The 12572-nt window shown below is 41.7% G+C and overlaps 1 protein-coding gene across 1 annotated transcript; it reads right to left on the bottom strand.

Moving 5' to 3' along the window:
- Positions 1-490: 490 nt before the first annotated feature.
- Positions 491-11671, bottom strand: LOC129582683 (inactive ubiquitin carboxyl-terminal hydrolase 54-like). Its single transcript, XM_055474263.1, has 10 exons — positions 11635-11671; positions 10454-10700; positions 10164-10396; positions 9306-9744; positions 5934-6337; positions 5100-5234; positions 3891-4254; positions 2426-3241; positions 1326-2059; positions 491-947 (listed from the first exon to the last, which is right to left on the bottom strand). Exons 5-10 carry the CDS (start codon positions 6228-6230, stop codon positions 594-596), a joined length of 2700 nt encoding a protein of 899 aa, XP_055330238.1. The 5' UTR covers positions 6231-6337; positions 9306-9744; positions 10164-10396; positions 10454-10700; positions 11635-11671; the 3' UTR covers positions 491-593.
- Between the last annotated feature and the right edge of the window lie 901 nt (positions 11672-12572).

Genomic DNA, 12572 nt, shown 5'->3' with positions numbered 1-12572 from the left:
GATCTGCATTATTCTATGCAAACCTGGGACTGACATTGATCCGCAAAACCGAAACGTTGATATGATTTGTTCAACTACGAGGTACTTACAATAACCCAATTGTCAAATTCCTTATTTATTACACCAGTATGTATTTCCTTATTTTTCTGCATCATCATGATGAAAAGCGCTTAATGAACACCCGAACTGGTAATCGCAAAGTTATACTATTGGGTACAACTAGCTATAACGCGCAGCTGTCAGATTACTGTTCTCAGATCCTTATTCTGCATATTGTGCTCCGCAGTCCGCACTACTCCGAACTCATAAGATACCGAAACAGGAAGCACGGGACTTTGAACTATCCGATATTTGGATGCTTACAGTTAGTACAGCTGTTCGACAGAACATCAATTATACTCCCATAGCTTTTTTTGTTTAGTAGTTTTGCCGGTTGTTAACAATGACATTATATCGATTTGCCATCACCGGCTAATATGTAATTTTCATGTATGTAAAACAGCTGCATTTAAACATAGGTACTTCCTAAAAGATTCTTGTGCATCAACAGAAAATATTCCTTCAAGAAACATTCTAGACATTCTAGAAGCACTTCATACACCCCCAAATTGACTCATATATACATTGCAATCCGAGCAATACAGATTCGAGTCATGCACAACTTTCCGGCCGCAGAGCGAGCACAGCGCTGTGTTCTCCGGGAGAGATTTCGTAAGGGTCGAGTTCAGGCTGTAGTCTACGCGGGGGGAAGGAGATCGCGAAGGGAGAAGGAGTTCTGGTGGCGGCGGCGGGAGATCGTCGTACTCGTTGGACAAACTTTCCGGCGAACTTGTGCTACTGGAAGCGACGTCCATCACGGATCTGCGGTGCAGGCGGTGGTTGAGCAGTTCAGTCAAAAGTATGTCCCGGTGAAGGGATCGCACATTGGCTTCGGCCATTGATGAATTCTGCAAATACCACCATATTACAAGTTAATTTCGAAAAAATGATGCACCGTAGTAATGAGCTTCCGCTGAGCCAAAACACTAAAAGGCTAAATCACAATGCGTGCCATTAGATATTCAGCCAAACTGCATGATGGATCAGAAAATGTTATTACTGTTTTGCACTGTACTACGCCTTCTTCGGCTTTCTCAGCAGAACCCACTGGTACCAGACTACCAGTAGTACTTGTTTTTAGAATTGCATACGTATATAAAATAATATGCGCAAATACAGTTACTAAACTAATAATGGGCAGTAACGGTACGAATACTTTATATTAATGTTGCACCTATGACTGGTTCAAATGGTGCGTGTCTTGTAATAAAGGAATTAATATTTACCTGAAAAGTGGACAAATTAGGAGATCCATTCCAGTGTTTTTTTATCGTATTAATTTTTCTACCGGGATCCACCGCATCGCACACGCCCTCATCGGCCGGCTGACTCAAGTCCGGCATGCTTCGATTGAGCTGCTGCGAACCCAGACTTTTTCCGCTAGCCTTTCTTTTGGATTTATGTACTCTGCGTAATGACGAATCATTACCGCCGTGATTTTCCTTGCCATCCAAATTATGCCTTAATTGCGCGTTCTCACGATGCGCTCGTTGCGGGATCGGTACAGCATGCGGAAGCAGCCGTGTGGTCTGACCAGTCAAGGCCGTCACGCCGGAAACCGGTTGGCTGGGCATTGTGGAGTTTAACCGCTGAGTGGCGGTTTTTTCATGCAGAACTCGTAATTTTTTACAGCAGTCTATTTGCTTAACCACGGCGGCTTGTGACAGCTGCGGACAGGCTGTTAGGGACTGACAGCCGCCGCAGCTCTGCAGTAGTGCCACCGCCTGCTCCAGTAGTCCGATGGCCCCGACCGGCTCCGCTTGTGCTTCCTTCATCGATGCGGACGCGATCAGGTCGTCAGCGCGCAGCAGCATCTGGATGTAGTGGGTCCTGTTGACCGGCTGACCGGATACGGCGGCGGATTTGGAGGACAGGGGGTGCTGCTTAAATGGCGGTATCTCAACGGAACTGCTGGCACTGGCCTGGTCACCGCTCGGATAACCCGAATCGGTTTCAGTTGCTATAATGAACACAAATTGAAAACCGTTAAAGTTACAAATATTTTAACACGCAACGGTAAAAGCTAAAACCAAATCCAACCATAGTAATTGCCGGTAGAACTCAGTCAAAGCAAGCGAAATCGTAATGCATGGGATGCATGCATATTAGGCTTTCCAATACATGGAAAATTGTTACAATTCGGAAAGCACCACGTAAATTTGAAATTAAATTGTTTAATGGTTTTTTTGGCTTTTCTATCACCTTAAAACGTTCACTCAGAACCGTATTGTGTACTTCACCTGCTAATTATTATTTAATTATTATTATTAGTTAATTAACTATTTCTATAAATTTTGCATTTTGTCGGCACCCTGACCACGCTTACCTTCATGGTCTGTTTTCATGATGCTATATCCCACTGGATACGCTTTGTGCACATTCTCATAGGAATCAAAACTCTCCAGACTCGCAATACTGCTGGACGTGATGCTGGCTCGCGATTTCCATCCCAGCATGTTGTTGACACTCCCCGCTCCGTGTCCAAAACTAGCGTTATTCCCATTTGGCACACCATTTGGTCGAGTGCCATGACTTCGCGGTGCATCCTTTCTCATCCTAATACTACCATTACCGTCCATTACAGCAGCTGGGCCACCTGCCAGTGGTCGTGCTGTCTTGTCAGCTGCTACCGTCGCCGACAGCTCCGATCCATCATACACGCCACTCACGGGCGTCGACCGGTGGGAAACTGGCCGACTCTCGTGACCGCTTAGACTACTGTGCGTGGACAGCGGCCGGCTGACGGTCCGCACGGGCGGGCGCGGTTTCACTGTGGTCTTGTCATTGGGTGGACCGCCCAGGGGGGCGCAATCCGGATTGGCGTAGAACAAGAGCAGCGGCTGATAGTGATTCTTCACACAGCGGCGGACGACCTGCGCCCATTCGGGCCCGACCGTCTGGACGGTTGCATCATCAAAGTGCATCCAGGTCTGGTAGGGGGCATGGTAGAAGAAGGCGGAATAGTGCCGGCCATAGAAACACACCATCCCCACCAGATGATGGACCACAGATGCGGCCCACTGGGTATCGTGTACATCGTGGTATACATGACACAGACAGATGTTGGCGTCGATCGTGTCAAGTACATGGGAGATTGTTTGGGTTTTGGATTTCTCCGAATCCCATGCCAGCCCGATGGTTACTGCAAGAATAACAAACGTGCAGTGTCGTTAGCGAGATTTTGTCATGGATAAACAAGAAAAAAGCAGTCGCCGGGTCGGTATCACATTCCCAAGATGGGATGCAGCTGTGGCTGACCATTAAGACGTAATTATGGTACTGTGTATAACTTGATAAACACTGCGTAAATTATCGTTTGATGTCTGCTTATATCGGACCTTATCGTATTTGGTACAGATCACATAACATACATATAAATTAGTGTTGCAAGTATGCGATTAGTCCATAATTTATGTTTTAGCCACCACAGCGTGCCATCGTCAACTGCGCTCAATTTTGTGCTCTTCACGAATAACACGCAGTCATAAAAAATATGTAACTAAATATCTCGTCGATTCGATTTTGGATAGCAGAAATGTGCCATTTTAATCAATACTATTGGACATTCAATTTTTTAACGCCGACAATGGTGTGAAAAATTTCGCTTTAGATTATCGTATATTCAACAGATTGTCGACATAATTGCACGTATACACCGGCAGTCATTGACATATGAGCAATTATCACTGAAAAAGATGTCAAAATTTCCGTACAAAACCATCAATACACTGTCTATTGTACATTATGAGAAAACTGATAGTTTCTCATCATAACCACCGGTATTAACTTACCAATATCGGGTTGATTGGTCAACGTTCTCTTAAGCAAGACACTGGGTGAGCTGCAGTGTCGGCAGATGCGCTGATCGGTGCTTTCGTTGGCCTTCCGCAGTAGTTTGCCGAATAATCCGGTGAGCGATTTAACACCTCGCTGCTTCATTTGTAATGCTTTTTCACACAGCGCATTGACGGCGACGTAATGCACCATTTGTGAAAAACTTAACGGGTCCGCAGCGGCACGATGGCAGTCGCCGCACGTGTATAATTCCGTGAGGTTTATGGAGAATTTACGATGTGGAATACATAATGGATGACTGCAGCTGGTCACTTCGGATGTCCCTTGGACATGGTAGTGAAGACGCAAAAGAATATTTTCCTGCAAAGAAAACACCACATGGATATACGTTTTACTCAATATTTTGTATTTAAAAAATTTTAGAACATATCCACGATTTTGTGAAATTTTTTTTCGACACCGAACAAGATTATTTTTTCGCTTTTTTGTATACTGTAGAACAGCTGCAACGGTAATTTTCCGAAGTAAACTACTGGGTAACGAAGAACATATAATATAATTTCTTTTCTAATCGTATTGGTGAGTTGGTTGTATTTATCATAAAAGCAAAAACAAACGCAACCGCAAATGCCAAATGGTGTACCTCTGTTGACCTGAATTAACGAAAACCAGTGATTAACTTTAGCGCAGACCACTGTGTCATAAATTATGTTGATACGTACTACAAAACTGATTACAAATACATAAATAATTTTTCTTGCATGTTAAACGATATATTTCCATGCGATCGTTAAGGTCATCTGCAGCTACGTTCTATTTTTACCACAGCATTATCATAATCAGAAATACCTCGTAAAAAGCCTACACAAATTCGATTAATACGAAAGATAGCAAAAAACATTCCGCTTGATGCAGCGCTTAGTCATTCATTGCCGTAAAAATGGTCATAATATTAAAGATTTGATTTGGCGCTGGCGGGCAGATTTGCAGTATTCTGACAAATAACAGACTGACTGTCCATCACGATATTGGATCGGCATCAACCTGGAGGAACCAGTTCGCCTTCTGACCGCGCACTGTATATGCAGTATAGTGACTGCTTTTCTTTTTATTATGCGTACGCTATATCTTTTGTCAAATCATGCATGTTTCCATAAATCTTTCAGAGATCCGCGACTGTATAACCGGTTAGACTGTTTACTTACGAAGCACTCCACAGCGTCATCCATACATCCCAGCTGAAAACGCTGTTGATTCTCAAAAGCCATCGCCAATGCACGGCGTAGCATGTCCGGCGAGAATGCCGTACCGGCTGACTCTTGAAATTGGCGGAATAACGTCTGCAAGAACAATTTCTTTTTACGAGTATTATCAAAATATGTTTGACTTGCAATTGCATGCATTTATAACCGTACGTAAACCTTTCACCTACATTTCCAAATGCAAAAAAATCCAATGAACTAATATAAAATATGTTACGATATCGTAGCATTTCTACAACGTCATTTTTTTGCCATCAATACCACAAATAAAGTCGTAGTGCATTTCAGTTTTGACCATAACTTTCATTATTTTAACTTTAGAGCAACGCTTTGTACAAATGCATAATATACCATCTGTTGGGTTTATTTAAACCTTTTGCGGTAAAAGTGGGCAATTTACATTCGTACAATTTGTGAAATTTTATTAATATTGTATTTTCTCACGGTGTAAATACAAGCTACAGCATGTGAAATTTTATCTTCGTACAATTTGCATTGGTCAATGAATTAAGCAATAAAAACAGCTTTTGCATGCAAAATTAAACTCCATAAATCTCAAAGTTAATACGTTATTCAACCCATACAAATGCTGGATATTTCTCATTTATGGCTGTTATAACTGCTAAACAATTGCCGTTTAAATGCTGTAAAAGTAGAAATTTATTCAACGCAGATTTAAAAAGAAAAATAATGTAGACGGTAAATTCTGAAAAGGTTAACATTTCTCGTAGTAGTTTGGTTTTTCTCGAGATCACACATGTCAAGACTGTCAAGTACCTTGATACCGCAAAAAATGCAGGCATTGCCCAGGCAGACATGCTCGTGCAGCCGGCGGAAATTCCTCCGAAAGACATCCAAATGCCAAAAAATCTGCACGGCACTGTTGAGAAAACAGTTATTATCGCCGGGTGCATTGAGGAGTCCGTGTGATGGACATAAGCTTTCTCTTTGTCGGGATAGACTGCTGGAACCGGAATTAAAATGTACAGCTTTTTGCTGACGTTGATTTGATGATAAAGTTGCCGGCATGTTGACAGATGATGATCGGTATGTCTCGTTTCGTATCATTGTCATATCGTGTCGCGTTTGCGGCAAAGATCTTTGGAACAATATTCAGAAAAGGTAGCGCGGCACCATGTAGTCCATCGAAGAGCAATAATAATAATCCACTGAATTGTTCACTGTAAAACAGAAAAATTGCTGACATCAAAATACATTCTTAAATCAAATAAAGGGCAAACATTTCCGGTCTTTATCTGCCGAATAAATTAACAAGCAATAAAAGAATCGCTTGCCATAACAGTCAATCTTTGCTTTTGATGAAAATTAATAGAAAAGTTTCGTGCTTTTTCGTCCACCGTAACACAAGTTAATGGATTTTTACTGGATTTAACTACTTTTAATTTAAAACTACTCAGCATCAGATTAAAAAGTCGTAAATCGTGCAGACTATGAGCAATCCCATTTGTCATGGTCCACAAAGTAAAATTAAAAAACGGTAAAATTGTTCTTCGAATTGAAAGTGAATTTGTGAGGGGCGTCGCTAATCAGATACCGGTAAAAGTTTTATGGGCTTTCCCAAAATAAAACCTGGTCATCAATCAAATTGTCTGTATTGCCGAAGCCGCTCAGAAATTTACAACGGATAACCAGAATTATTAATATTGTACAAAGAAAATCATACAGAAATAGAAAGATATTTTTGGCCTTTACATTAGCTCGCATTACGAAAGGGCTTTCTTCACTACGCGAAACCAACGCTTTCGAAAACTGCAACGAAAATTCCAAAAAAAACTATAAGCACAATGGAAGCTTTAATGGACATACACATAATTTATAAAATCACCGGTTAAATATGCATTAATTTAAGTTTTGCGCAGATATTAAAACATATTTATACAGTTTATAAGCAACAGAAAGCTTGTTAATAAAACCTACAGAATAATATTTTTTATTGCATCTTTGATTTGTGTTTTATTTTAAGCAGTTTGCAAACATTGTGCAGATTTCGATTTTGTCTATAGACACTGGATGCAGCTGTTTGTCTTGCATCAGTAAATTGTGCCAAAAGGTGTGGAAAATCTCCACGAAAATCATATGATCAACAGAAGCTGATCCAGTGTGTAAAACGACCAAGCAGGTGTAAGCCAACACACCGTTATACAGCCGATCCCACTCGACCATTGTCCGATAGCGGTAAATAAACACAAACTCAAAACCACTCCGTCATATCCGTGCTCCACCGTCCACATACAGTGTCATACACACACACACCGAAAAGTGCTGTTCTAAATTTCTATCTGACCTGGTGATTTCTATCTGACTTTGATCGCAGCAGACAGGCAGTTTTATTATCATGTCGTTCAAATTCGGTGTGCAAAATTCCCTTCTTCTCCGTCTTGCGTGCCTGTCTATGTCTCTATGCCGGCCTCCGTCCACGAGGCAGCAGCACGTTCACGTCAATCTCACTAGAAAGGAAGTGGACAGGGCATATGCCGGACAGGGTGGAAACCGGTGATGAAACCACAAATTGGCAATATAAAAGCCCAGACCGGCCAGCGACAGTCCCGAACAAGAGAAAAGTTGAACCGGAATGAAGAGAGGTTACTGAGGAAGGTTGTGCCGATAGAACCGGCAGAGACGCTTTCTTCTCGGTGCAGTCACGCTTCACTGTTATACACTCCTGTGCATTCTGTTAAGCGAGGGGATGTATATACACAGTCACACACCCGACCTGACCACTGGCCAGTGCTATTGTTATTACAGAGGCCAACCTGGACGCTATTCAAAGGGATTACAACGAATTTGTTCCCATGTTTCCGTAGTGCCCTATTTTCATGATGATTAAAATCAAGATGGGGTCTAACAATACGATTTTCACATGAGAAAAATGTACTCGACCAAATTTTCATTGTAATAAATCATTTTGTCCTGAAAGTACAAAAATCAGGAAATTAAATGTCAATATTTAGTGCAACTTTTCCAGTGTTGCAAAAATTTACTTTTAGGTACCGCTAAATTTTTCATAACCAAAAAGTAGCTATAAAAATTTAAAGACCAAACATTTTTGTAGCTATAGGTGATAGTATAGCCTATATACGGAATTTTACAATATACAGTATATTCAAGTGTATTTATACAGATTTTCATATGTATCTATAGACTATAGCTATATACCATGTATAAACTTTTTTAAAATTCAGTTTTCATCGTTTTGTACTGCCGCAAAATTATTAGTTCTTTCCGTTGTAAAAAGTAAAAATACACGAAACTATCGCAATAAAGTAGCACATCGTAAATTCGTGGCAAACGAGCAACGCCTCCGCAAAAAAATCTTTTAACATACACTTCACAGCATCACCTTACCCCCAGCGTGCTCCTAGTGTTCTATTTTTCGCAACGTAACGCATTGTAAGCGAAATAATTATACATCCTGATTATCCGTCAGACTGTGGCTAAATAGCGGTTACCACATCTCCGGTCAAATTTAATTGCAGTATTTGTTTTTCTACAGTTTAAGCGCGACAACAATGTTGAACAAAGCATGGCAAATACGTTTAATGCACACACTACATATTACCTAATGCATACCGGACACACACATGCACACGCATGACATCAAAGCATATCATGGCCATGATGCAATGCAATAAGCCGGTAAGTTAAAATAAGCAGAAAGCCTAAAAATTATTAAACTGACCTCGATTACGGACTGGTTTGCCGCGTTACCTTAAACACACTCCGTGCTACTAATCCCATTACAACAAATTACCCAGATCAAACAATAGTACCGGAAATAAAATAAAAGTATGTAAATTTCTCACAAGCTTAACCAAGAATATTTTGTCATTTGTTTTTGACAGAGCGATGGCTAGTGATTCCAAAATTAAAAAATAGGCATTAAAACATACTGCTTGAAAAATGCATAATGCATGAAACTGTTTAATCAAAGATATTTTTTTATAATATTTCCTGTTCTCGGATCTATAGTTTTGAACCAGTTATACGAAATCAGGTGCGCAGGAGGTTAGAAAAACTTCACCTTATTGTTATGATTAACTCAAACATTTTTCGGCATTCCCGCTGTTTTCTTCGCTCGCCCATGCGAAACAACCACAAAGCTACCACGAAAACAGCCATTGTCCTCACCTGCATTCAGCCGAATGTTGATAAAATATCCACTGGGTTATACAGTCCACAATGGTCCAGTAATGTTTTTCTGGCTTCCGAGTTTGTCCATTAATATAATAATTCAGCTCCTGTTGCAATTATTATGCGGTGCGCTGCCGTGCTATAATCCGGCAAATTCACTCAAGTAGGTACACAACTTGATAGTGCAATAGAGCTGCATCTACGAACTCCTTGATCTATTTTGACGATGCTGATTTCAAGTGAGCGCACGTATGTCCAGTTGCCGGTGTGTGCAGCCAGAACTGTGAACACCACCATGCGGCAGCTAGCGAGTGGTCAGGTAGGTAAAGTAATCAGACTCGGGCGCTCGGCAGCTGCCGGTCCATTTGCCTTAGAGCACCGCCCACCCAATAACACTGCATGCCGCCGGAACCAATCATGTTTTTCCCATGTGAAACTAACCATAAACACAAAATTCGTAGCTGCGCGGTGGATTTTTATTAAGTAATTCCAATTTGTACAGATGCAGTTTTTGGACGCGTTAAAATTAAAACACAATATTTAAACAAATAAACAAATACCCAGAAATGTACACTAACATTTACCGCAAGCAACGCTTACTGCATCGAGCCAGTTTGGAAACCGGTCCGTACATTTAGTTACTATCTTTGTACATATATTATAGTAATATTTTTACCAGTACATATTTACACCGTTCCACAATTAGGTCATGTATTTGCCACTTCCGCAACAATATTACGCATGTGGCGTATTTATTTAGTCAGATATTGCGTGTATAAAGTACTACAAGTAGCGGCACACTGAAATAGCCGTATGTCAGTCACTAATCAGATTGCATGACCGGTCAGCAAATACCTGCTTCCACGCGTTCCATATAACACGGGGCACTTTGGGAGATTCATTTCGTAAATGAGTATTTGCCACATTTAATGGAAAAGCTGGTTTTAGCCGTCCAGTTTTGTCATCGTCACGTACGTATCCATAATGATAACTGACCCCAGCGTAGGAAGCCATTGATATGGCCAAGTAATCGATGTGGTCCATAATAATACATCTGTCGCCGGTATTAGCATCGTCTGTGCTAACAACTAACAAGCCGCTGGTCAACATTCACGTAATGCTGGTTTTAGACACCGGTAGTTTACCTGAATATGCCGAGCTGTCAGGGGAATATTGATTGGAGTTCGGCGCGTTGATTAGCCTAAAATGTCCACCGCGGTCCTGCTGTTCCGGTTGCAAGCAGTCGAATGTAGGGCAATATACCCCGCTGGCATCGGCAGCACACGTTGCGGCATGCAAAAGGGTTACGTGTCCTGGCCCGCAGATTCTCCACTTCCGGTAGCTTAAGGTCAGCGCCTGCATCACCAGGATCTCCCTTAACGGCATGCGGCGCTAAATCAACAAAAGTGCACAAGTCGCACAGGGAGCGATAATTATTGCCATTAGCCGGTGCATGACAGAAATTGTCAGCAATTTTTGCCAGTGCGCTGTAGTTAATAAATTCCATACATCTGTATATGCAGCATATTAAATTATGTATGTGCATCACATAATTTGCAATGTGCTTTCAAATAGTAGTCACAGACATCGGACTTAGCACACTTCAGTGCACATAAAAAAAGGTTGTCTGCATAAATATGTCTGGAAAGGTGAAAACAAGGTGCTAGTATATCGGTAATCGGGATAATCTCTATGATTGTATGTCTATCTATTACATTTCTGCATACATTTCTTTCTGTCTTGGTGCAAAACTTTAAAGAGGCGTTGATCATGAACGATCATGCAAATTTATATACTGTACATAAATTACACGTTACGTAAATGTACAGTACAGGATACAAATTTTTATATAGCCAGTTTTTAAAAATTCACTCACTCCCAGTTGCACCTTTTACGTGGAATATGTAGAAGTTGCGAACTGGGAGTGAGTCTGGCCTGGGTAGGCGCTAAAAGCCGGTATATTTATATATTGCGGCTTGAACAGAAAAAATGCTGATTAGCATATATATGCAAAAGTAATGCAAAACAACGGAGAATTTCGGTAGTCTATGGACTACCGAAATTCTCCGTTGTTTTTTTTATTCCCTTTTCATCAAACAGGTACAATGTCCAATGTCGATTTTCGCAGGGTAATGCGCTTAAATGTCGATAGTCTATAAATGCACCATTAAAAGCGCTGCATGGGTGACACGCGATGAATCATACTGTACCCCGAAAACCAAAAACCCATTTCCTGTAGACAATTGTGTTCCTTAATCTTTACGGTGAACAGATTTCAATGTTTTTTGAAATGTAAGTACGCACTAAATATAGACATTTTTCATACTGCCCAGACGTTGTTCGACATGGCAGGGAGTTTCCGGAAGTCAACTGAGTAAGTATCTTATAAAAACACGGGGGGCTAGCGATCAACGCACGGGTCGGTCTTCCAGGCAATCAAGTGCGCCTGAGCGCACACCCTTCCCATTTCTTCTCGTACGACAGGCACAACATCTTCGGGTGCACGGTCTATATATACGGGACATGAATAGAGCGGTGCGCGATTGCCGGTTCGAACGCGCATAGATATATATATCGCCAATGGGTCCAGTGATTATTGTCTGGGAATTATATCAATCGGCCACTGAGCGCATTATATCCAAGCTGAATCGCTCTGCTGTAAATCGCCGCGCCACGACAAATGTTGTCAAAACGCGTCTCGGGCGCCGATGCCGTATATTTCCGGATGATAAAGGATTTGCACTCAATCTCCCCATAATCTGTCCCCAGCTAGTAGGGAATTGATAAAAAAAGAGGGCAGGCGGACCCGGGTGTATTGTATACAGCCAGCGTCATGTTCGCCGACCGGCGTCACGAAGAGAGTACATGCGGCGGGAGCTCCGAAGTGGGCGGAGCTGGATGCATAGGCCCGGTTTGACGGATGCAGTTTTATGTGCATGGTGATCGGGTGTCGTTAGACTCGCCACGGGAAGCGTTTGTCCGCATCGAATAATACAAATTGCTGCTTTTATTGTGGCAGTAATTTAATGAAACTACTCTTATCTGGATGGCCGTAATTTACTCTTATCTTTTATTGTGGCAGTAATTTACTCTTATCTGGATGGCCGTTACCTTTTCGTGCCGATTGCCTTCGAGACGCTTGGTTCATGGGGACCTTCGGCGATTGCAATCATCAAAGAGCTAGGGAAAAGACTTAAACAGCAAACGGGAGAAGGACGTTCGCATGAATTTCTGCGGCAGCGGTTGTCGATAGAAATCCAAAGG

The sequence above is a fragment of the Paramacrobiotus metropolitanus genome, unplaced genomic scaffold, assembly GCF_019649055.1.
Source record: "Paramacrobiotus metropolitanus isolate TYO unplaced genomic scaffold, Prichtersi_v1.0 Parri_scaffold0000008, whole genome shotgun sequence".
Taxonomy (NCBI): domain Eukaryota; kingdom Metazoa; phylum Tardigrada; class Eutardigrada; order Parachela; family Macrobiotidae; genus Paramacrobiotus; species Paramacrobiotus metropolitanus.
The sequence above is the reverse complement of the archived record's forward strand: the minus strand, read 5'-3'. Positions and strand labels throughout refer to the sequence as shown.